This window comes from Nannospalax galili, unplaced genomic scaffold (assembly GCF_000622305.1).
Source record: "Nannospalax galili isolate Female #2095 unplaced genomic scaffold, S.galili_v1.0 scaffold231, whole genome shotgun sequence".
NCBI classification, from domain to species: Eukaryota; Metazoa; Chordata; class Mammalia; order Rodentia; family Spalacidae; genus Nannospalax; species Nannospalax galili.
In genome coordinates this window covers 450,271-476,790 of record NW_008330120.1, presented here as the reverse complement: position 1 = coordinate 476,790, position 26,520 = coordinate 450,271, and the positions used below count along the sequence as shown (strand labels likewise).

At 36.5% G+C, this 26,520-nt stretch overlaps 1 protein-coding gene across 1 annotated transcript in view; it reads right to left on the bottom strand.

The window, feature by feature from the left end:
- Sycp2 (synaptonemal complex protein 2) overlaps positions 1-26,514 on the bottom strand; it is an 89,707-nt gene extending 63,193 nt beyond the window's left edge. The window contains exons 1-14 of the mRNA XM_029568235.1: positions 26,495-26,514; positions 24,445-24,506; positions 23,239-23,382; positions 22,203-22,331; positions 21,170-21,274; positions 20,878-20,902; positions 16,536-16,621; positions 15,862-15,947; positions 15,561-15,595; positions 14,707-14,849; positions 14,572-14,624; positions 13,222-13,267; positions 12,543-12,638; positions 9,300-9,360 (exon numbers count right to left, since the gene is read on the bottom strand). Of these exons, the coding sequence (XP_029424095.1) occupies positions 9,300-9,360; positions 12,543-12,638; positions 13,222-13,267; positions 14,572-14,624; positions 14,707-14,849; positions 15,561-15,595; positions 15,862-15,947; positions 16,536-16,621; positions 20,878-20,902; positions 21,170-21,274; positions 22,203-22,331; positions 23,239-23,382; positions 24,445-24,468 (1,033 nt within the window). The 5' untranslated portion in view covers positions 24,469-24,506; positions 26,495-26,514. The remainder of the gene's footprint in view (positions 1-9,299; positions 9,361-12,542; positions 12,639-13,221; positions 13,268-14,571; positions 14,625-14,706; positions 14,850-15,560; positions 15,596-15,861; positions 15,948-16,535; positions 16,622-20,877; positions 20,903-21,169; positions 21,275-22,202; positions 22,332-23,238; positions 23,383-24,444; positions 24,507-26,494) is intronic.
- Between the last annotated feature and the right edge of the window lie 6 nt (positions 26,515-26,520).

The window sequence follows — 26,520 nt, the reverse complement described above, 5'->3', positions numbered from 1 at the left end:
CAAAAACTATAAAGCTTCTGTACAGCAAAAGAAACAATCAAAAAAGTGAAGAGAAAACCCACAGAATGGGAAAAAACTTCACCAGTGACACATCTGACAGAGGTTTAACATCCAGAATATATATAAAGAACTCAAAAAAACAAAGACTTGAGAAATCAAATGACCCAATTAAAAGATGGGCTAAAGATCTAAACAGAGAGTTCTCAGAGGAAGAAATAAAGATGGCTAAGAAACATTTCAAAAAATGTTCACTATCATTAGTAATTATGGAAATGCAAATTAAAACCACCCTAAGGTATCACTTTACCCCAATTAGACTGGCTAGGATCAAGAGAACAAATGATACCAAATGCTGGAGAGGATGTGGAGAAAGGGGAACGTTCATTCACTGCTGGTAGGATTGCAAACTCGTTCAACCCCTATGGAAAACTCTTAAAAAACTAAAAATGAACCTACCATATGTCCTGGTTATACCACTCCTTGGCATATACCCAAAGGACTCATCCTATTGTAGAGACACTTGTACATCCATGTTTTTTTGCTGCTCTTTTCACAGTAGCTAAGAGATGGAAGCAACCTAAATTTCCTTCAACTGACAAGTGGTTAACAAAAATGTGGTATATTTACAGAATGGAGTTCTATTCAGCAGTAAAGAAAGATGAAATACTGAAATCTGCAGGTAAATGGATGGATTTAGAAACTGTTATACGAAGTAAAGTAACACAGACTCAGAAAAACAAAAGACGTATGTTCTACTTCATATGTGGAGTCTAATACCAAATCCTTTTAAATTCCATGATGTTTTAATAAGATGATGCTGTACAGCAGTCTCTTCTGCATGAATGAATCCAATTCCTTCTCCAGGGGGATACAGAATCTGGAGCCTCCTGGGGAGTTGGAGGGAAGCAGAGATTTTGGAGAGTTCTTTCATATTGTTAAAAAAAAGTCCAGGGCTGATGCTATACAGCAGCCTCCTCTGCATAAAATAACTACCATCATCATGACTTCAGCTGAGCCTGATCGCTAAACATCATCACGATTGGGCTTATTGACGGTTGTGCTCATTCATTAAAGGAGGGCCAAGCAGGGTCAATGGACCCTCACTGGAGTATCCAGCCACTCTTCCCAGCCAACTGTATGTAATTTGGCCCTAATCATGCATGGTCTCCTGGATTTGGGGAGGGCTAAAGTATACAATCTGGGGAAGGCTAGGAAGAGAAGGCATGACCCATGCTGGGTAAAGGCATTCTAGTGTACAAACCCTCAGGTTATACATACACCTCAGCAACCCCTCAGTTAGCTCAAAGCCTTTGAGAGGGAACTGACACTGATTCTAACCACTCAAATAGCTATCAAAATACTTGAAAGCAAATCCCAAACTCATCGCTCTTGAGTCCAGCCTTGGCAGACAAAAGAAAAATGAGGAGGAACCCAGTAGAGGGATGCTCTTAGAAGCTCTCATCAAGAAATCCCAATGGTCTCTGATACGAACATTTGAAATTTGCCATTCTGGATTTTTTCTGGTTCTCTGTCTAGAAATTGTAATGCTAACCACTCTTGCCTTTACTTCTCCTTCACATCTTCTACGCACCAATCAAGGACTTTCTTTTCTCCTTACAGATAAGAGTTACACAATTTGTGAGTCTTTTAGATAGACCCACTGAAGGGGTACCCCAATTGCCTCACCCTGTGTTCCTGTGCAGCATGGAAGAAGCCAGAGTGGTATGTGTCCCAATTCCCTATCAGCAAAAATCAAAATAGCCTTGGCCTCTTAGCAACATACTCTGTTCCAAAGGCCAAAAATGACAAGAGTATTTGGGAGCTCTTATCTAATCCCTTAAAGATTTTAAGGTTACTTCTTCAGAGGGGTAATGTTAGAGTAACGGAAGGAAGGATGGATGGAAGGAAGGAAGGGAGGGAGGGAGGAAGGGAGGGAGGGAGGGAGGGAGGGAAGAAGGAAGGAAGGAAGGAAGGAAGGAAGGAAGGCAGGCAGGCAAAGTTGTCAGAAAAAAGTGATGGAGAAATATGGGAGGTGCTGGAGGGGAGAGAGTAGGCATGGATTTGATCATAATACCTTATATGCATGTATGAAACTCTCAATAAACTTTCTTTTAAAGGTTAAAAAAAGAGTTCAGTGAATTTAAAGAACACACACAGAAATCAAAGAACTGAAAGATAGGTATAAAATTCTGAATGAATTCAGAAAAAGAGTTAGAAATATTGAAGAATACTCAGGCTGAAATGACGAAGAAAGTGAAATACTCAATAAGCCAGTTAGAAACAACAGGAGAAAGCCTCACTAATAGGATGAATGAAATGGAAAACAGAATTATCAAGAATGGAAGATCAAGTGGATGAATTGACCACTCAATAAAAGATTATGAACAATTTAAGGAAACACTAGAATGGAATATACAGAAATTGTGTGACACCATTAAAAGACCAAACTTACACATCCTAGGCATACAGGAGGGAGAAGAATCTCAGCATAATGGTATGGACCAGATCTTCAACAGGATTGTAGAAGAAAATTTCCTCAAATTAAAGAAAGATATGCCCATACAAATATAAGAAGCACATAGAACATCAAATAAGACCAGAAAAGAACCCATCCACAGCACATCATAGTAAAAACACTAAACATACAGAACAAAGAGACAATACTGAAAGCTGCAAAAGAAAAACAAGTCACATATAAAGGAAAACCCATCAGGATTAGAGCTGACTTTTCAGTGCAAACTATGAAAGCCAGAAGAACCTGGACCAAAGTATTCCCTGTTCTATATGACCACACATGCCAACCCAGATTACTTTACCCAGCAAAAATGTGTATTACAGTCAAAGGGGAAAGAAAAATCTTCCATGAAATACATAATGCTGAAAGAAATCATGTCCATAAAACCAGCCCTTTAGAGAGAGTTCTTGAAGCACTACAACAAGCTGAAGAAAGGAACGACTATACACAAGGGGTTAAAGAAACTTAATGAAGGTATAACTGTGGAAACGCACAGCTACACCAAGAATGCAAACAGAAATCAAAATGACAGGAATACACATCTTTCATTAATAAATTTAAACATCAATGGACTGAACTCCCCAGTCAAAAGACACTGACTAGTTGAATGGATAAGAAACAAAACCCATCTTTTTGTTGTCTTCAAGAAACCCATCTCTTTTAAGGACAGGCACTACCTTAAGGTGAAAGGATGGAAAAAAATATTCCAAGTGAATGGTACTAAGAAAAAAGCAGGCGTTGCAATTCTAATATTTGACAAAATACTTTAAATGAAAGCTAATCCTAAGAGATAAAGAGGGTCAATTCTTTCTGATCAAAGGAACAATTAACCAAGAAGATATTACAATCATAAACATTTTCACCAAATTGGTGTACCTAACTTCATAAAAACAACACTACAGGACTTTAGGACCCAGATTAATCTAAACTCATTAATAGTAGGGGACTTCAATACCCCACTGTCTCCATTAGATAGGTCAAGAGGACAGAAAATTAACAGAGAGACATCTGAATTAAACAATACCATACATCAAATGGGCCTAACAGACATCTACTGAATATTCCACCCAAGCACCAAAGGACATAGGTTCTATTCAGCGCTCCATGAAACTTTCTACAAAATTGACCACATACTGGGAGGCAAAAAAAGAAATAATTCCATGCATTCTAAAAGAAATAATACCATGCATTTTATCAGACCACAATGCAATAAAGCTTAAAATCAACACTGCAAGAAACCCTAGTAACTACATGAACACATGAATATTAAACAACATACTCCTGAGTGATGAATGGTCAAAGGAGAAATTAAGAAAGAAATAAAAGTATTCCTGGAACTAAATGAAAAGGACAATATAAAACAACAAAACCTCTGGGACACATTGAAAGCAGTCTTTGGAGGGAAGTTTATAAGCTCTAGCTGCCTACATTAAAAAATCATAAAGAGGGCTAAAGAGATGGCTCGGCAGTTAAGAACACTGGCTGTTCTTGCAGAAGGCCCAGGTTTGTATCCCAGCACCCACATGGCAGCTAACAACTGTCTATAACTCCAGTCCCAGGTGATCCAACAGCTTCTTCTGTCCTCTGCAGGCACTGCACGACATGGTGGCACTTATCTACATGCAGGCAATACATACATACACATAAAAAAATAAATAAATCAGAAAGAACACAAATAACATTGCAACTCAAGACACTTGAAAAGCAACAACAAATGAAACCCAAACCCAGCAGACAAGAAGAAATAACAAAAATCAGAGCAGAAATTAATGAAATAGAAACGAAGAAAATAATACAAAGAATCAATGAATCCAAGAGCTGGTTCTTTGAAAAGATAAACAAGATTGATAGACCACTAGCCCAGTTAACCAAAAGAAAGAAAGAAAGCATCTCAAAATCAACAAAATCAGAGATGAAAGGGGAAACACCACAACAGACACCAGAAAGATACAGAACATTATAAGGGAAAACTTTAAAAACCTGTATGCTTACTAAATTTGAAAACCTAAAAGAAACGGATGGATATATAAAAGCATGAGAACCACCAAAACTAAACCAAGACGAGATTAACAGCTTAAACAGACCCATCACACATAAGGGAATTGAAACAGTAATACAAAACCTCCCGACTGAAAAAAGCCAAGGACCAGATGATTTACAGCAGAATTCTACCAGGCATTTAAAGAAGATCTATGTCCAATACTACTTAACTTATTGAAAAAGAAATGGAGGGAGAACTTCCAAATTCCTCCTATGAAGCCAACATCACTCTAATACCAAAAGCAGGTAAAGATACAACCAAAAAAAGAAGCTAGAGTCCCATATCCTTAATGAACATAGATGCAAAAATTCTCAACAAGATACTTGCAAACCGCATACAGACACACATTAAAAAGATCATCCACCATGATCAAGTCAGCTTTATTTAAGAGATACAGGGCTGGTTCAATATACACAAGTCAATAAATGTCATTAATCATATAAATGGACTCAAAGACAAAAAACACATGGTCATCTCAACGATGCAGAGAAGACCTTTGACAAAATTAACATACATTTATGTTCAAAGTCCTAGAGGGAATTGGACAAGAGGGAACATACCTCAACATAATTAAAGCCATATATAACAAACCCACAGCCAACATCATTCTAAATGGAGAAAAACTGGAAGCATTCCCATTAAAATCAGGAACCAGACAAGGCTGTCCACTATCCCACTTCTCTTTAACATAGTGCTTGAAACTCTTGCAAGAGCAATAAGGCAAGAGAAGGAAATTAAAGGAGTAATAACTGGAAAAGAAGAGATCAAATTATCCCTTTTGGCAGATGATATATTTAAGAGTTGCCAAAAATTCCACCAGAAAACTCCTAGAAATGATTAACACTTTCTGTAAAGTGGCAGCTTACAAAATTAATCTACAAAAGTCTGTAGCCTTTCTATATACCAATAACAAGCAATCAGAGAAAGAACACGTGGAAACACTCCCCTTCACAATAGCTGCAAAAAATATTTTGGAATAAACCTGACCAAAAACATTAACAACCTCTACAATGAAAATTTTAAAACTTTAAAGAAAGAGACTGACATCAGAAGACAGAAGGATCACCCATGCTCATGGATTAGAAGAATAAATATTGTGAAAATGATCATCCTACCAAAAGCCATTTATAGATTCAATGCAATGCCAATCAAAATCCCCATGACATTCTTCACAGAGTTGGAAAAAACCATCCTAAGATACATATGGAAGCACAAAAGACCTCGGATAGCTAAAGCAACTCTGAGCACTTAGAGTAATGCTGGGGGGGATTACTATACCAGGTTTTAAGCTGTATTACAGAGATATAGTCATAAAAACAACATGGTACTGGCACAAAAATAGACCCCAACAGAACAAAATTGAAGACCCAAATATGAGTACATGCAATTTCACCTGCCTGATATTTGACAAAGGGGCCAAGAACATTCACTGGAGGAAAGTCAGCATGTTCAGCAAATGGTGATGGTAAAACTGGATCTTGCCTGCAGAAGAATAAAACTAGACCCCTATCTTTCACCTTGCACAAACGTCAATTCCAAATGGATCAAAGACCTCAATGTAAAGCCTGAAACTATTAGAGAAAAACATTGGCAAAAACCTACAAGATATAGGTATAAGAAAGGATTTTCTAAATCATACAGAAGTGGCTCAGGGATTAAGGTCAGCAATAACCAAATGGGACCACATTAAACTAAAAAGCTTCTGTACATCAAAGGAGACAACCAGGGAAGCGAAGAGAAAACCCACAGAATGGGAGAAAATCTTCACAAGCAACACATCTGACAGAGGTTTAACATCCAGAATACATAATGGACTCAAAAAATAAAGAATCAAGAAAGTAAGTAACCCAATTAAAAGATGGGCTAAGGAGTTCTCAAAAGAAGAAGTAAAGATGGCTAAGAAACATCTTACAAAGTGTTCAACATCGCTAGTAATTAGGGAAATGCAAATTAAAACCACTTTAAGATTTCATCTTACTCCAGTCAGACTAGCTACGATCAAGAGAACAAATGATACCAAATGTTAGAGAGAATGTGGGGAAAGGGGAATGCTCATCTACTACTGGTAGGACTGCAAACATGTTCAACTTCTATGGAAAGCAGTGTGGAGAACTCTTAAAAAACTACAAATGAACCTACAATTTGACCCAGTTATACCACTCCTTGGTGTATATCCAAAGAACTCATCCTATTTCAGATACACTTGTACATCCATGTTTGTTGCTGCTCTTTTAACAACAGCTAAAAGATGGGCTAAGGAGCTGAGCAGAGTTCTCAAAAGAAGAAATAAAGATAGCTAAGAAGCGAGATGTATACAGACATAACTACAGGAACCAGGATAATGAAAAGGAACCACGGAGGTAAAGGAAAAGAAAGAATCTGAAAGAGAACAGTAGGAAACAGGTGTTAGTAAGGGAGATATGGATAAAAATGGGGTTATTTTAATGGGATGGAGGAGGAAGTGTTACACAAGGAACCTAGGGGATAAAGGGAGAGAAGGAGCTCAAGAGAGGTGGGACCATAGGTAAGGGTTATTATTGAGGGAGAAATGGGGAAAATGGGGAAACCTCGGTGGAGGGGTGAGACAATGAGAGAGATAAATAATGCCTAGCTAGTTAAAAAAAAAAAACAGGGAACCCTATTAGTCCAACAACCTAGTGACAAATTATACATACAACTAGCTCAAGGAACATAATTGGTTTTTGACTAAGCTTTATCTATGTAGCACATGGTAATTAAAAGTACCAGACTGGTGAAGATAATCTTCTTGGATGTTTAACAGCCATACTTTGAGGCCTATACTAATCTGGTCAGAGGGGCTTAAACGACAGTTTTTGCTCCTGACCCTCCTAGATTGACTAAGTTCCAGGGAACTATGAGCATCTCTCAAAATGTCCTGTAACTGTGGTGCGTCACCTGTCCGCTTGATCAAGGAGGCCATGAAGACCCCACCAAATGGACTTGAACCAGTCTAGTATACAAAGAGGAGGGTCAACACAGAGGAAACATTTCCTCCATGCTTCCAGGTGAAGCCAGTCACAGTCAAGCAGGACTTTGACTTATCTTCACATAGATGGAACTGGTAAAAGAAGGGAGCCAGGGGCTCCTCCCAAGCCCATGTGACTCCTGAGGAACAGATCCTTGAACGACCTTAAGAGTAAAAATAAATTGGTTTATTTGGACCAACTGTATGGTCTTAAACACCCAAAAGGAAAGTATAACTAAAGATTAAAGTTATCAGTGTAATTCTTTAAGAGTCCATGTATATAGCTAAAAGCTATATAACAAGAAACAATACCAGAGAGGAGATACCGTCCACCAAGTTGTTGGCCAGGGTGGCCAAGAGACTCCCAGACAGCAACCCAGCATAGAACTGGGAAAATGAAAAACAAACCCCAATGTTATCTAAAGGAATATTGACAACAGCTCGTTGATAGATGAGGAACAGCTGATCTTCCTAAAAGAAGGAACTCTTGATAGGTTGATTAGATTCAGCGGATGGACTAGCACTGGGCAACGGCTGGGGGCACTGATAACACAGTGGACAGTAACAGGGATGACAGAGTATATGGGCTCCAGTGGGGGGGGTGTAGGCTATGGAAGGGTGCCATTTGAGATGTGGATATAAAGATGAATAAGATTATTTGGGATATTCTGTATGAAATACACCAAAATAATCAATAAATTAAAAAATGAATTATATTTGAGGGAGAAGCATAAAAATTTGCTTTATGTTAATTAGTATTATGAAAAACATTACCACTGAAATCTACCTGATGAATTTATATCCATGCTCAGGTGCCAAGGATCTCAGAAAGTAACCAACTGTGACTAGTAAGAATCAGATATACAGAGATTAGAGATGCATGTGCAAATATCTAAGTGTTAGTGGCATTAAAAATAAATTTTTCTGCATGAAACTGTATTTTAGAACTAAACGGGGATCTTTTTTTTTTTTAAAGTTAAAGCCTCTACTGGCAATTTGGATAACCCCTTCAGAGGATGGCATAAGAATAGGAGGTAGGAATTGGCTAGGCAATTAGGGTAAAAAGACCCCAAAGAAATGTAGCCAGCTTCTTGACCAAAAGTCAAAATGTCCTTGGGCCTGTTAGCAACATACTCTGTTCCAAGGCCAAAAATGTCAGAAGTATTTGGGAGCTTGTATCTAATCCTTAAAAGATTTTAGGATTACCTCCTCAGAGTGGGGAATGTTGGAGGCGAGGGAGTGGGCATGGATTTGATCAAAACACCTATATGCATGTATGACATTCTCAATAAAGTTTTTGTAAAAATTCTTTTAAAAAGTTAAAGCCTCAATTTTATGTCTTACAGGTTTATACTGAGTACAATAATGTATAACTGTATAATTTAACACTGTGAACATAAAAATTACAGCTAATTTTGAAAGAGATACATCTTAGCTCTGGAAACTGTTACTGACTATGCCAATGCTGTTGTAATAAAACGCTTTCTCTAATTATGTGGTTATTAAATAAATTTTAAAAATTAAAAAAAATGCAAGAGCCTTGAAAATATTCACATGAAAATGGTCAGACTACCTATCACAACTTTAAGATAAAGAAAAAACTGTGGGGCGGGGCTGTTTAGCAAATTTATAAACACGAATGTCTCAAAATGTTTTGTTGTTCTCAGTAGCTGACTTTATTATCCAAGAGGCAGTTTCTCTTCTTTATGACAAGAATCAAGAAAAAAATTATAAAAAAACAAGTTTAACGTTAATACCTTCGATGCTGTACATTTGAACTTTATCCTCAGGCACAGTAACTGCTTCCCACTGATGATCCTTCAATTTAGAAAAAAAGGTCTTAATAAACAATACTTTATCTCCGATTTAAAACTTCCTTCAATATCAATTTTCAAGTTATATAAATTACAAAGTTTATTTTTGCTAGTATCTCTAAGCAATCAGTTTATAAGACATTTCTTGCTCAATCAGCTACATACTGTACATATTTTATTAACTATTAAAATGATACTCATTTTTAAATTTGTTTTTAACTCAAAATGTTATGTCTGGATTTATTAGAGCACGTGCCAATGAATGGCCCCACACCCAAAGCATATGGGCTGCACAATTGGAGCGATGCATTACTAAACAACAACAAAAGAGGATAAGAAGTTGGGGGTGGGGAGGTAGAAATGATCTGGAAGTAGTTAAGGGGACAAATTGGGGTGAATATGATAAAAATACATTTATGAATTTCTCCAAGAATAAAAATATTTTTATAATTTTTTTAAAAGACTAGAGGATGCCTTTTAGAATGTTACCAAATCCTGAGGTCTTTTTGCTTTGAAGTATTTTACAAAGTCTTAGTCAATATCTACAAATATCTATTCACATCCTAAAATTTTAATATTCATTACTTATTTATTCTGAGAGTCAAACATTGAATACATATGATTGTCTAAAATGTTTGCCCTTTCCAATATTTCTCTGTAAACTTGTGTAACTGGATACAATGATACTGAATTCATGGTGTTACGGTACAACTTGGAAACCAGACCTAAAATCAGGACTCTAAAACCTTCCAGTGATCTTGCTAAGGAAAGTCAGTCCCATCCCTGTGTTACTCGGGGATAACTCAAACTACAGAAATCCCTGTAAGGCCTCCAGTTCTTCACTGTCATGTCTACTACTTCCCCTGTTAGCTGAAACCAGTCACCTAGGGGTATCACGCCCTCTTTAGCCTTCTCCAGGGGTGTTGGTAGATCTGTCACACCCAAAATCCCAGTGTCCAGTGCAAGCTACTGATAGTCTCATCTTTGTCCAGGACTCTGAGCTGCCTCCTATCTAGGTATAAAAAAAGACTGATACTCTGTGGCACAGGCAGCTGTCATGCTTCACTCCTACAGATGATCTTCTTCACATACTGAGATGCCTTGTTCATTGTTTCTTACATGTGCTGTGGGTCAATCATCCCCTTCCCCTTCCATTCTCCGTCATATGTCCCTCACTCTCACGTTCTCATTTTGATCTCCTGTTCTCTGACCCTCATCAATTTTCAAAGATAACTACTGAGACAAAATACCTACCAGTTCCTCCCTTGAATTCACATCTTATTTTAGCTATTAACTCTGCTTTTTCCTTGACTTTAGTTCTAGAGAAAAACAAATAAACAAACAAAAAAACCACCTTCCACTTTCCTGAAATACCTTAAGAGTTCCTGTTACTTTAGTGGAACTGCTCGTTCATGAGTCAATTTTTAACTCTCCAGTACTCAACATAGTAGTTTCACTAGTAAAGAGTTCTCTCCCCTGTCTCCCATAGGCCCTTCTGTTCTCTTTTAGCTAATTCCTTAGTAAGTGTCCTTTTGACTAAAGTCTTTTCTAGACAGCCTGTAAAAACCACATGCTTTTCATAGTTCCATCATATAGGCACAGGATAACCTCCCTGGCTTTGTCACACATACCATCTATATTTCTAATTATGGTTTAGATCTTCCACTTGAGGCTGGAACAATAAATCTGTCTACCAGATACCTTCCAGTGATTATTGTACAGCCATCTCCAAAGCAATATATTCGAAACTGAATCCATCATTCTCATAGAAGATGCACCCTCATGTAAAAACATTGCCATATCTCTAGATCCACAAGTTTTATTAGCCATTCATAACTTTAGCACATGCAAATTTGTAAAATTCTACCTCCTTCTAGTTTATCTGCAATCTATCCATTTCTATTCCCATGATCACTTTTTCAAACAGTGCTATCATGGCATCTCACCTGGACTACTGCAACAGCCTCTTAGCTGTCTCTGGTCTTGTCCCCATTATATTTTAATCCAGTCTCCCCACGTACACATGATATATTCCCTAGTGCTTAATACAAGGCTGGAGCTTTGTTAAGTTCTTAAGAATAACAATGGAGTTCACGCTACTTATTCACCAGCTCTAGCAACTTATTTTCTCCTATGCCCTGTGCCTTCTATTATTAAACATATATCTTTCTGTTCTTTCAATATATTATTTATATATTTATTCATTCATCAAAAAACAGTAAGTCCTTAGGTATAAAAATAAAAAGCAGATCCATGATTAGTGGGGGAGGGACAACAAAATTATTTTAATATCAATAACTACTATATAGAAAAAATACAGGGCTGGAGAGATGGCACAGCGGTTAAGAGCACTGACTGCTCTTGCAGAGGACTCGGGTTCGATTCCCAGAACCCACATGGCGGCTACAAACCGTCCTTAACTCCAGTCCCAGGGGAATCCGAAGCCTTCTTCTGACCTCTGTGGCACTGTACGATACGGGTGCCCTCACATACATGCAGGCAACACACTCATGCACATAAAATAAAAATAATAACTAAAATATTTTTAAAAAGAATTTGGAAGAGTGACTACACAATTTGGGGTAGATGCATGTCATATCAAATATAAAGCAATATTATATCAAATATGAAGTGGTAGTTCTTAGAAACAAAGGCTCAAATACCTTCCTCAAACAATAAAGAGGACAAAAGAGAATATTACATCTGTTTGGACTATGCTACAACATTTAAAGAACTAAAATTCACTTCCAAATGCCACTGTAAGAATTCATATCTCGCTTCTTTCCAAGAGAAGGCCTATGATCCAGTAAGACATTAATCATCCTCTGTTAGTTCCCACAGCATGCCCCTCAGCTACTAAGCACTGTACCAGCCTTGATGCTGGCTTTTAAAAAGTTGATTCATTCCATCCAAATGAATGAAATCTATGCCACTGGCATATAACTATTTCTGAAAGGTTTGTGTAAAAATGTTAAAATTAACATTGTTTTTTATAATAAAAACTCAAAAGGAATTTTCACTCCTAATTAGCTTGGTAGGTTACAATCTTAAAATTATAAAAGCTAAATGGTGAAATGTATTAAAAGAATGGCTATAAAGATAGACAAATAAATGAGCAATTCTTAAATTTCAAAATTGCTATTTACACATATGCATATATGGTAACAGAGAGGGAATAAAGCTTACATCATCATCTCCAGAAATGTAGAATGACAGAGTCTGGCTTCCAAGATTGAAATCAATCCAAAATTCCTCGAGTTTTTCATCTGATGGTATTTGCAGCTAACAAAATGAACATACAAAACTAGTATGTACTATGCTTATAAAAAGTTAAAATTTTATTATCAGGTTATAATCATGACTGGATTATTTTATTTAATTCTGTTTTTACTCTAGAATCCAGAAACACTATATTAAGCAAAATAGATACTCCCTGAATACTTTTAAGAGACATAAACAGATTATGAAGAAAAAGCAGAAAAGCATTTAGATAAATCTAGAATCAGAGGAAATGCTTTAAATATTTAAATATTTTACACAGAATTTATCTAGTATCAAGAAATCAAAAACATTTCAAGTGTTAGCAGTCACTAAAAGTATGAGTTTAAAATAAGTTATAATCAGCAATGCCTGTAAGGACTGAGAAGAAAATCTGGAGAGCTACAAGCCTTTGTATTTGAGTTCTCCTTGATGAAGATGAGTTGCTTTGGGAAATTTTCATGGTTTCACTGTGTGTATGTAATACTAGTCAATGTACTATGATCTAAGTCTAACTACTCAATGTGTAAGATCATTATATAATCCGTAAATCACTTTTTCATAAAAATATATCTAATAACTGAAATATGACATATTTAAAACTTACCTCACATTTATCAAGAAATGCTGACAAACAAGGAAATGTAAAGACCCTAGAAAACAAAATTTAAAAAAAAATCAGCCCTCACTGAATAATCTTGTTCAATCATAAAATAATGCCTAGAATCTTGGGAACTGGTTATAACACTTAAAATAAAATAATCTTTTTAAGTGATAGTCTTTAAATGGGGTCTCATGTTGTCTGAGCTGGCCTCAAATTTGAGATATTCCTTCTTCAGCCTTGCAAGTAGCTGGGGGTACATGTGAAAACCACCAAGCTAGACTATTACTGCTTCTTTTCCCACTACTATTACAAATATGTAGTGGAAATTTGTTTAGGTTTTAAAAAAATAAAAAGCATATTACTCCAAGGATACTATCCAACCTACCATTTGACTAAAGAAATTATACCACTTTTCTAAGTACCCTAACAAACATCAACAAGTATTCCTAACTTCATTTATATATTAAAATAGTGGAAGTTTCCACAGGACTTGGATGGGTAAAAAAGATGTGAGTCATTCTGATAATTAAAAAATGGCTAACTTTTTAGAATACTTTCGTGGTCAGATACTATTTTAAACACTTTAGCATACTATGTCTGTCTTTATGCAGTAAGTATTATCAGTGGTCCTACAATATATATAGCTAAGGAAACCAAAGGTGGTAAGGTTAAATAACTTTCTCATAGAATAGGAAAGATGAGAATTTAGGGTTCAGTTCCAGGTAATATGACACCCTGTATTTAGTCCCAACCACATTCTCCTCTTCCTTATTAAGTAAAGCAAATGAACTCATTCATCCAGAACATCCACAAAGGGCCAAGCATTACAATACTGTCATTTTAAAATGGTTAAAAATTGCATTTTGTATCATTTCATGCTTGTTCTTAATGTTAAATAACTCCAAATATCTACTTATAATATGCTACTTATAAACAAGATAATTCGCTTACTATATATTGTCATTCTAGCATTTCAAGAAGTATGTTTGCCCAGATTTTGACTATATCTCAAGCAATAAAGAATAATATACACGCAATTTTGAAAGACAGTAAACCATTAGAGGACTGTTACAGATGAGCAATGCAATAATTTACTATATGACATCATATAAAATTGTCTTGAAGGAAATTTCCACATATATATATTATATATATATATATATTAGTCTTTTTGAGACAGGGTCTCCCTGTAGCTCCAGTGCTGGGATTAAAGGCGTGCACTACCACGCCCGGCAATTCCACATATATTTTATACTGTAACAAAACAGAACAGAAGTTCATATCTGAGTGTTCAGCAAGGAGCTAAGCTCAACTTCTTTATAAGCTTATGACCACAGGCTATATTAATTTTACCTTCTCTTATCTCCAAGCATGCCATTTACCAAGTTGAGAAATATCCTGCAGTCCTAATTTTCAAAGAGAAAGATTTTTAATAAGAATTAAACAAAAATACTCACTATACTAACTTGTTATTCTTATACTACTTACTGTTTCAAATTCAGAGTCTTTAATTCCTTTAAATGCATTAGCAATAAAATCCATTGAAAACCACTGACTTGACAGTTCTTGCCTTTTTTTTTCTGTGGTCATTCTACACAAAGCTTCCACAATACTGACCTGTATGTCATAATCTTGAAAAAATTGTTAATCAATATAGGAGTCAAAATCATAAAAAATTAGCCTTCTAAAACTCTATATTCTATAAAAGATTAGAATAATCAAGGTAAATAAGCAAACAATACTGTAATTTATTCTTTAGTAAGAGAAGTTAAACTTTAAAATTTCCAAGAAACTCCTAGATAGTCTAGGACTCCTCATTATAACTAGACTTGAAATATGCAAATAATTCATACAATAATATGTAAATCACAGAATCTTTTTAAATTATGTTTACAGGTAACCCAGAGTACAGTAAAGCCATGCTTTATTCTACAATTTGCTCAAAGGAAGCTAAGAAAAATTAAGTTCATTCAGTAAACATATTATTTTTAAAAAAAAATCTATCAACTCCCAAAATATTAGGCCTCAAAATTTTATTAACTATCTTTTGAGGAATATCTCAGTAGAAGAAATTCCTATCTACCGGAAAATTAAGTTAGCATTCCTAAAATATCATTATGCTCAATTATATCTATCTAAATCATGCTGTCATGACAAATCATTATTTTATCCCAAGATAAGTCTTTGTTAATTTGTATTCATTTAAAATGCTTCCTTCATTCTACACAATGTATTATAATTTCTGGCATATTCTCATAACATCAAAAGACTAATAATATTGTCAAAGGGAGAACATATTCAAAAATTTGAAAAGATTTAATATCTTGGAAAGATATACTTACCGCCTACATCTAAAATCCTTTCTCCCATATGACTCCTATGAATCAAAATAAGAAATTATGTACTAAACTCTCATCAATTAAATAGAAAGCTTATGTTTGGAGACAGAAACTACCAAAAGTTACAACAGGCTAACATCAATTGGCTTTTTGAGACTATAAATACTATATTGTATCAAAAATTACAAAGCTTATCAGTCTCAGTTATTTAATTCAAACCTGTGGTTGCCTTATTTCTTATAAAATATACTTTAATTTCTTAACTTTTAGGAATTCTTAATCAAAATTATTAAAAAATTATTACATTAGAGTTAATATTTCTTGTTTAGAAAGGACTTTCTTGGCATCGTGAGGTATTCTGTCAAGTATAGCATTCATTTTTTTTAAAGCCTAGAAAAGAAAAAAAAAGATAATTAACTTTGTGCTCATGGAAACATTTAGAGAAACAGGCACATAAACTTAAAAGCCTATTTCTTTCTTGATCACTGCATTGTATTCATGGAATGTAGAGGATAAAGGAAAGAGCACCGGGTATAACAGTGAATGCAACTTCAAGTACAGCAGGACCACACAGTGTCTCAGCTCTGTGTGCCCTTTGTAAAGCGACACATTTATAACTATTATAAGCTCTAAGGAAGAAAAGCAAAATGCTACCTTATCACTTTCGGTGTCTGATGTTGTACGTGTATATGCAGATATACAAAAATATGGGCAATTTTGGCATTTAAATACTACAGAACTCCTAAAAAATCTCGATAGTATAGAGTATATAGCTTATTTTTACATTATTTATATGCATACATAAATCCATTTAGTTATAATTTTTAATGAATATTTAGGAAACATATTAGTCAGGCAATGAATTTTTTCAGAAATACACCTCATGAAATTAAGAAATTTAGTCTAAGATAAATTTTTACTTATTTTACTATTCATGTTCCAAGTTTTAGGTTTTAGAACACAGTTAAAGGACATTACCTCCTGCTGAATGCAAATATTCACTCTTGAATCAATAACCAGGGCACAAATTCGAGGTATGAAACTTTCCACTACTTGCTTTTTACCTGAATATAAGTGTTAAATTATGGACAGATGTTAATTTTAAATCATTTTAACAGTCACTTGTTTCTTATTTATAAAAACTGGCCTCATTAATTTTTATACTTCATATTCTGCCTTCATGAAATGCTAAATTATTTTAAAGTTAAACCTATTTTCAAAAGATGAGGTGTTAACTGTATTCCAAGTTTACTACATGACATTTTAACAGATTTTAAAAACAAATTTTAATAATGGAAATTCTGAAAAAACAATTTACAACTTTCAAAGCAACTACATTGAAAGAAAAAATACTCAGATGAAAAAAAATCTAATTTTAAAAATTTATTTCTAAAAATCAGATAAATCATTTTATAAATGCTAGTACTTAGGACTCTTTTCTCCAAAGAATTTAGAGTAAATTGCTATGTTAACGGTGAAAATAGAATCAACTGTAAGGCAGCACTATTAACTTGCTTAAAATATTTCGTCTTTGAAGACAGTAAATAGCTATATTTGGTGAATTATTTGAAATAATTCACCAGCCCCAATCACCAATCCTGGGGAAGTCTTCAAGCAAGACAGATAAAATAACTTGGATCTGACTACTGGGTGTGATGTGCTGTCTATGCACTAATGAAGGGACGACAAGTTTTAACAGGCTCTGCATTCCCATTTTACTACTGAAATCAAGGGTGGATAAACTATAGCACATATACGCAATCCAACTTGCTGCTTATTTTCTATGGCCATATTAATCTTCAGCAGGTGCTATGTGCAAAATATTTACAGCTGCCACATTTACTGAATGAGCAATACCAAAGGTAAACTTCATTCAATCTCATGATCTTAGTCTGTCAGTTATAGAAATTCTTGTCAGAAATAGCATCTGAGAATCCTTCTTGCCAGCCACACAGCAGCCAAAGGACTTAGCACTGACAACATTTTATTAAGAATCTTTCATATTTGCCGGGTGTGGTGGCACACGCCTTTAATCCCAGCACTTGGGAGGCAGAGGCAGGGGGGTCTCTGTGGGGTCAAGGCCCGCATGGGCGGCCTAGTGGATTTCAGGACAGCCGGGGGGTCACGGGGGACCCTGTCCCAAAAAGACCAAAAAAAAAAAAAAAATCTTTCATATTCAAGGACAAAACTAAAATCTTTCTGAAGAAGAACTGTCTTCAGCCATTGTTACCAAGTATTTAACAGCTTTGGTAATTAGCTTTGGTTGTGGAGAATGTGGCTTTATGAATTAAACCCCAAATAACGAGACAAAACAATCCTTCTATGATGTACTTGCACTGTAGTAAACTCATCTTGATGATAACGCGTGCTATGAAATGGTAATTAATGATACCACTGCTGAGATCAGGCTGTGTCCTGTCCTGAGTCACTGTATCCTATACAATGTACCCTGCCCTGACAGACTATTTTACTAGCAGCATTTGACTCCATTTTGAAGATGGAGGATGCCTCTGCACCTTGTGGTAGACACTGTCTGTATGCTCACCATCTTTCCAGTTCCTCCCACAAGGTACAAACCGGTAAACTATTCCTAAAAGTAGAAACAGTTCCAAACTATAAATTTATCAAAGTAAATTGAGACTGTATGAATATATAAGTATACTAAAACCCAATCAGGAAAACCAGGCCTGAGAACATACTGTACACAACAATCTGAAGGGCACTACTCCTTCACTTGGACTCCACGAAGAGGAAAACACCTAACATCGTGATGGCAATAGCTCCACTGACTCGTCATCTGACCCCCTGGCATGTGCACACACACACACCTGACTGACAGAGAACTCTGGACTGTACCAGAAGCATTACCTGAGCTCTGCCCCCATGGCTGACGGGGCCTACTCACCCTGCCATTTGCCCATTGTATACTGTCTGTCCACCTGCTCATTCATCTAGACCTGGGTCTGCCCTTTGCTTCCACAACCTCGACCACACCTTGTTTATCTTGTCCTACAGCTCAATTTTGATCCTGCAGCCTGACTATGGGGTGGCAGACCTCTGGCCTAGGTTCATTCCCTCACTCCCACAGTGAAATCTCCTTCGTTCCTTCATTTCCTAGCATTGAAACTCAAACTCTGCTGCTACCTCTTTAACACCTTGCAGTCATTAGCCATTACATAACCTACAAGTGTTTGTGTGTATACACACACACACACACACACACACACACACAGACACACAGACTGATCTACTGAGTGGCAGGTAATATATGATTTGAGAGAAGCTAAATACTAGTTTACTAAGCCTGGTAAAAGAAGATCTGCCAGTATCATCAAAGTAGGACTACTTGAACTGCTACCAATGAACTCCTGTACAATGAATTTATTATTCAATAAAACTGTAAGACCAAGGAAAGACACAAAGTGTAGGACGACCACACTGCTTTATACACATCCCATACTGTCAAAAGTTAAAGCAGCAGATCTGTTGAGATCAGGCTGTACCCTACTATAGGTTACTGCATAGTATGTAAAACACCTTTTTTTCAGGCTCTGCCTTGCCCTGCCTTGCTCCATTTGGAGTGTGGAGGATGATTGCACACTTGGGTGGATGTGTGAACAGCACCACCTGCCCAGTACCACCTATGCATGACAGACTGATGAATGATATATTCTTGGAAGTAGAAAAGGTGCCACTCTATAAATTTGTTGGGGTGAACTAAGACTGTAGGGGCACATAGTATATTCATATCCTATCAGGGAAAGCAGGCCCAAGAACTTATCAGACATGCTAGACAAAGGAAGGGTTTATAACTCCCTCTCCTGGACTCCATAAAACGGTAGAAAATTAACACTGTGGTGGCAATGGCCCCACACCAACATGACATCTGATGCTTGAAGTGGGTGAAGGATTGACAGGCTGAGGACTACTGACTGTCCTTGGGATTTCAACTTGGCTCAGTACCCAGCTGTGGGTATGGTGTACTAGACTGCGGCCTGCCAGTCCACTTGTTCACCTATCTGGACCTGCACCCGCTGTTCCTCTGAGGCCTGTCCTGCCCTTCTGTCTCTGAAGTTGGCTGTATCTTCGCTCTCAATCCTCTTTCCTGGTGGCTGCATTTCTATGGCAACAGCTTCTTCCTTACTGCTGGTCTGTGTTCCTTATCTTATCAATAGGCACTATGACATCCTATCAGCCTACTTCTGAAACTTCTTGAACTCTGCTACAGCCTCTTTAATTTGTATTTATTCTGGAAAACACACGCATGCTTATATAAAGATACACATTTTTGCTTAATGTGTTGAGTGTTATGAAAATTTATCTTGGTAACTGAATAGAACTTGCACTCGCCTAGGCAAGACTTCCAAAGCAGACAGGATTATCTGGCAAACTGCCACCCTGGAAACCACTGCACCTTATGAATGTATTGTTAGTGAATTCTGATGTTGTAGAAAGACACTAACAAATTTTTTCTACAAAGTACGCTCACAAGGCCTCAGTTGGGCATGTTGGCACATGCCTATAATCTTAGCACTCAGGAGGGAGGTGTAGATAGGAGGATCAGGAGTTCAAGACCAGCCTCAGCTATAGGATGAGTTGGAGGCAGGTCTGGGCTATTTGAGATCCTGTCATCCTGTCCCCTCCACCCCAAAAAAGGATGATAATCTACTCCTTCACAAATATATGAAGGACATACACCTTTTCTAAGCTCCAACTTCAGATCCAGCAGTATTTTTGGACAGTGATTTTTGTGCAAGGGAAATCTCCATATTTAAAAATCCATTGCACTGTACAATCAAGGAGCTTCACTTCCATATCACTTTCAACTAGAAGCAATCACTCTGATGACATTCTAAAGAGCAAATAATGTTAAATATCAGAATCCAATTAATACCATCTATGTGAACATGTTTAATTAAAATTATGTTCCTTAACTGATACATGATATATCTTCTTTTCATGAAGATATTTTCTGATGTGTCATAAAATTTCATTACAAACTTTTGTCATCAATTTAGAAAACAAACTCAAGCTTTGATCCCTAATTTTAAAAACTGCTATTTTCTACCTCATAAATCCATCTAACAAAATTTTCTCAATTTTATTAATAAAATAATTTAGAAATGTTTTATTTATCATACCTAATATCTGCATTTTTATTGGTCTAGAAAGTCTAAAATTTTACTGTGTCCTTTAAAGAAACAGTTTGATTCCTTAATTAAATAGTAAGTTCCTAATATTAGGACAATATTATGGGTGTTATAAAATTATGCTAAACCTTTCAGCAAATTATTGCTCCAATGGAAATAAAACACTTTACCTGCATCATTGATGTCATATATGACCTAAAAAAAGTAAATAATATTTCATTTAGAATTTACTATATTATTAAACGACTATAAAAGCTATTAAAATAACAAATTTTAATTCACAGCATAATTAGCTTTTAACTATTGATAAACTATCCAATATTAACCAACTTAAATGCTTTATATAGTCTGGACAGGCCAATCCATCCAAGTCACTCTAATATTAGTGATTCTTAGGATTATATTTACAAATAGTTTCCCAAAGAGCACACGTTTTATAGTATCAGTCAATGTCATTTTTACCATCAAAAGGTCAAATAAGTCTTCTATCATATTTAGAACAGCTTCATCTTTTGAACGTCCTCTACTTATAATAATCTCCTCAGATTTTTCAAACCAGAAAACCATGTAAAAAAAGAATGAATATATTAGTTACATTGAACTCCACTTTAACATCTCAAAGTTATCAACTGTATTTGTTTAAATAATAAGCCTAAGACCAAAAAGACATTAAAATAACTCCCCAAATTTCCTTATTGTTTAAGATAGGAATGAAACCAACATTACTTCCATTTTAAAGACCCTTATTTTCCTCTTTTATAACAAGAGTATTTGTACTAAGACTTAATCAATTTAAACTATTACAACAGGAGCTGAAGAGATGGTTCAATGATTGAAAACACAGACTGCTTTTGCAGAGGACCCATGCTCAGTTTCCAGAACAGCATGACGGCTAACATCTTCCCATAACTCTAGTTCCAGGGAATCTGACCCCCTCTTCTGGCCTCTATGGGCACTGCATGACATGTGTGCACTTACACAGATGCAGGCAAAACACTGATACATGTAAGTTAACTTTTAAAAATTGCTTGAAAATACTATCATGACAATTTAGATTTCCTTTTTATCATTACTATTTTTAAAGTTTTGGAATTATTTTGCCTTAATAAATTAATTCAGATATTTGAGTGCATACTATATTCTAAGTATAATTTATGTGCCACTTATAGGTCCATGAATAAAAGCACAAAAATCTGTATCACATATTTTAGTATCCAAATAAAATAGTAACCTAATGAAAAGGAAATTAGCGACTTAAGACAGTCAACAGAAAATAAAGCAAGCCAAGGCCCAGTGGAGTCTTGTGACCTGAAATTCAATGCTTATCAGGGAGCTGTGCAGCTTCCTTTTGACCTTTAGCTTTGTTTTTGTTACAAAAAACATTTACTTCATTCTCAAAGTTCCCAAATTTACTTTCAACAGTTTGGAATATTTTAATAGAAAATGTACCATTTATCTTATCTCTCCCAGAGATGTTTAAGTAATCTACACTTATCTTTTGGAGTAATCCTTGTTTCATCATGGTTAAAAGTCCAGGTTTCCCCAAAACAATGATATTTTTGCCACATCTTCCCACAGACATCAAAATGATTGAAACAATTTGAATATCCTTTTTATCAAGTTCCTAAAATGAAAAGCACATATTTAAATTTGTACATATACAAAATAGTATGACATAGGCATTGTTCCAAGAGCATCATGCATCAATTTCTAATCCTCATAAATCCTGAAAGGGAGCCATTTATCATCAACTTTCTAACAGAAAGGATGGAAAGAGTGGTTTGATCAAGCAAGTTGCCCCAAGCTGCCCAGCTAATGGCAAACTCGGAATTATGATCTGCACATAGAGAAACTCTAGGCAGCAGCTCCCTTTTATTTAAAACTTATGTTTAACTAGCAAACCGAAGTTTGTTTGTTTGTTTGTTTGTTTTGGAGACATGGTCTCATTCTGTAGTCCAGGCTAGCCTGGAACTTGTGGCAATCCTCGTGCCTCAGTGACCCAAGTGCTGGCTTTCCAGGCATGAGCTACCCCAATAAGCTAAAAACTTGTTATTCAATCTTTAAGATTTATGACTATTCTTGAATACCAAAACAGACAAGTATCTAAAAGGTTACCAAAAGATAACTGTAGTTACCTTTCCTTTAGGTATGAATATGCTTCAGAAATGTTAAATCAAATTCAAGGTCTTCAATTTTTTTTTCTTTGATTTTTGAGACCACCAAGTACTGGGTAACTCCACCAATATGCTAAGTTTTTTAAATAGGTCAAGTTATTTAAACTTCGAATAAGTAACTTTCTCCCCAGATTCCTAACAGAAGCCCTTTGGTACACAGATTTTGTACAAGAGTTCAGTGTGTTGAGATGTCTCACATAATAAACAAGAAAATGGTGAGGTAAACATTCATTTAACATTGTAAGCAAGCTTGTAAAAGGCTTTCTGCTCATTTTTGTCTAATGGAGTACTTCCTTCCTACAAAATAAAATTCCATATAATAATTTTAAGAATAATTAAAGAAAGATGGGTATTTACCCTGCATATTAAGTCATCCAACTTCTGGAGAAACTGTTTGCTGCATTTAATCTTCACATCTTCAGAAATATCAATTTGTAAAAGTGCTCTCAAAGGTTTAAAATCATTTTTTCTTAAAGCATCATCAATGTACTTTTCCAGTTGCTACAGAAATATATTTAACAGGACACAGATTGATTAAAATCAGTAATGTTATAAAATTTAGTAATTTGAGAATGATTTACATGAAAATTATCAAATTAGCTCATAAAATATTCACTTTGTTTTAAAATCCCAACAAGTTTAGATAAGAGAAATATTAAATTTTCAATTCTTAGTTATATCTTTCACTGACAAAACCATCAAATAAAATACATCAAAAATGATGAAAAACATAAAATCAATTTTTAAGTAACTATAAATAAAACCATGGACAAAAATCCCAGTATATCTGAATACAAATTTTACAAAAGAATATTTCACAATGACAAATGCACCTTTTAAAAATGATATCCACTAATGTAACCTAAGTATTGTCTTTATATAATATCTATGATTTTGATCAAAGCTGCCATTCCTGCTATTACAACTTCAACAAGTTTTAAGACTACAATCTGATCATTGAGTAGATAGATTCAGTGGTAAACTGCAAATATTTTTAAAGATATTTTAAAACATGTTCTTTATCTAAATGTAAGAACCATACAATTTTTAAAGTTACACAAATATCTAGGTATAATACATTAATCAGTGTATGAGTTATGTTCAGGGTAGAAAGCACATATAAAGAAAATAACACCTTTCATAGTTTATATTAACATACTTTAAAAACATTTAATAAACGGGGCTGGAGAGATGGCTCAGTGGTTAAGAACATTGGCTGTTCTTGCAGAAGACCCAGGTTCGAATCCCAGCACCCACATGGCGGCTAACGATTGTCTTGTAATCCAGTTTCACAGGATCCAACAGCCTCTTCTGACCTCCGCCGGCATTGCACGACATGGGTGCACTTACCTACATGCAGGCAATACACACATGCACATAAAATAAAAATAAAATATTTTTAAAAAACATTAATAAAGAGCATTTTATTTAAATTAATCTACTGAGTATTTTGTAAAACATTAAGTTTTGTCACTGCTAAAGATAGAGCAATGAATTCTTGTAAGTACACGAAAAGTTATTTTAGGGATCAAAATACTTCCTTTTGATCTAAGGAATACATACTTGGAGAGCTGGTCTTATTGGCATTTTGACTTCATTTAAAAAAGCAGGATTAAAACACAGACCTATAAAAGAAAATGTTTTACATGTCTTACAATCTGTTCCATGTGTTTACACTTTAAAATATTAACATATGATAATCATTGTTGCTTACATGAAATGCAACAAATAGGTTTTTAAAATTTCTTTCTGGATATTATTCATTTAATTTAAATTCCCCACCAAATCAAAGATGTTTTTAGTTTTGCTCCTAGGAGATTTATTAAAATAAATACCATGACAAACTGACAAATCATAGAAAAAATCAGTAATCCATTAGGAAAGTGGAAAAGATTAAAAATAAGCCATTCAGAAAAGCAGAAACTCAACTGGATAATAAAAAAATGCAAAGATATTACCTCTATAAGCAATCAGAATACTAATAACAAACCACAACCCTGACTGGACCTGTAGAAACTAAGGAGCCTGATCCCAGCAAGTCTCAGTGTTAACATGGAAAATAGGAAACTATGGATGGACTTGGGTGAGCTTTGATAGGTAAGAACCCTGTTTCCTGTGGCACAAGGGCTCCTCTTCTAGTCTCACATTCTGGAGAAACTAAAGCACAAAAAGAGTATTCAAGCATTTACTGCAGCACTGCCTCTAACGGCAAGAAATAAAACATACCCCCGATGTCACTATGGTAGGGGACAATGGAGGGAAACCAAAAGCAAGGTGGGACAGTGATGCAACTGAACAGTGAATCTAATGAACAAGCTCCGTATCTCAGAACGAGGCACAAGTCAAAATGCAGAGCAAAATCAAAAATTGTGAAATACAATACACACGTTCTCCAGAGAAAGTATTTATGTAAGTTTTAAACTACATAAATAAGAGGTTATTATTATGGACATATGTGTAGATGTGCGTATTAAAAACAAGATGGAGAGATACCAATACTGGTCTATTAACATGTTTTATTTGCACCAATATGGAGAAAAAGCCCAGGAATCAGGAATATAACCGACCCAAAGAAAGGCAGACGAAAGAGAACGTGTTTGGGGGGGGGGGGAGTTAAGGTCAGTGCCTGAGCCAGTTTACGTTCTTTCATTCTGATAACGATGATTCAAACTAACTGAGCTCTGTTGCTCAAGGATTAGCATATATTCATCTGGTATACCCTTCCCACCACCACCACCCTATGGCAGGACTAAAAAGAGCCATACACGGGCTCGATGGAACCCAAGCTCACTCCTGGCCCTCACAGGCCTCTCTCTCACCGATAGACTCCAGCAGAGGCCCAGACAGTGGCGGCCTGTGCCACAATGTTGAGCATGTCATCCATTAGCAAATGAAAAGGAAAACTAAAGCTAAAACAAAAATAAGAACTTTCTTATCCTTCACCATCAGAAACCTTGAATCGACCTTAGTGAAACACTGTAGCCAAGCGAGCTAGGAAACTTCCTGCACAGGAGCAGCCCCCAGAGGGGACTTGGCGCCCTGGCCGACGACTGGACAACTAACTGCCTTACAGGCACAGCAGGCTCGGAGAAAGGACCGCGCACAGGCAGGCAGACCACGGGAGTGAGCCAACCCTCGCACGCACGTGTGCATCCGGGCGTGCACACACGCACTGATGAGCAGACAGTGCAGCCAGAACTCACGCACACCCCCCTGACAGGGCACGAGGTTGACCCCAAACCCGAGGAATTCGAGCCGCCTTAGCCGGGTCCCCTCTGCCATGCGGCTTCCCGACGCCTTGTACGCCACCGGCCACACCGCAGCTCAGGGGAAGGCGGTTTAGCCCAGCTTTACCGTTACGGCGGAGCGCATGCGCAGACCTCACCGCCCGGCCTCACTTGGGGTCGCCCAACGGACGCCCGCGGCTAGGCCACGCCCTCCCCCGCCGCCCCCACGGCCCCGGACAGGACCCTGACTTGAGGACCCCCCCCATCCCTGGGGACCCCCACCCCGACGGGGACCCTGGAATCCGGACCCGGACCCGGGGACCCGCCCCGAGGCCAGGAAACCCCCCCAGGCCTGGGACCGTCCCGAGGCCCGCCATCTTCCTCACCTGCGACCGTTACGGCCAACCGCCGC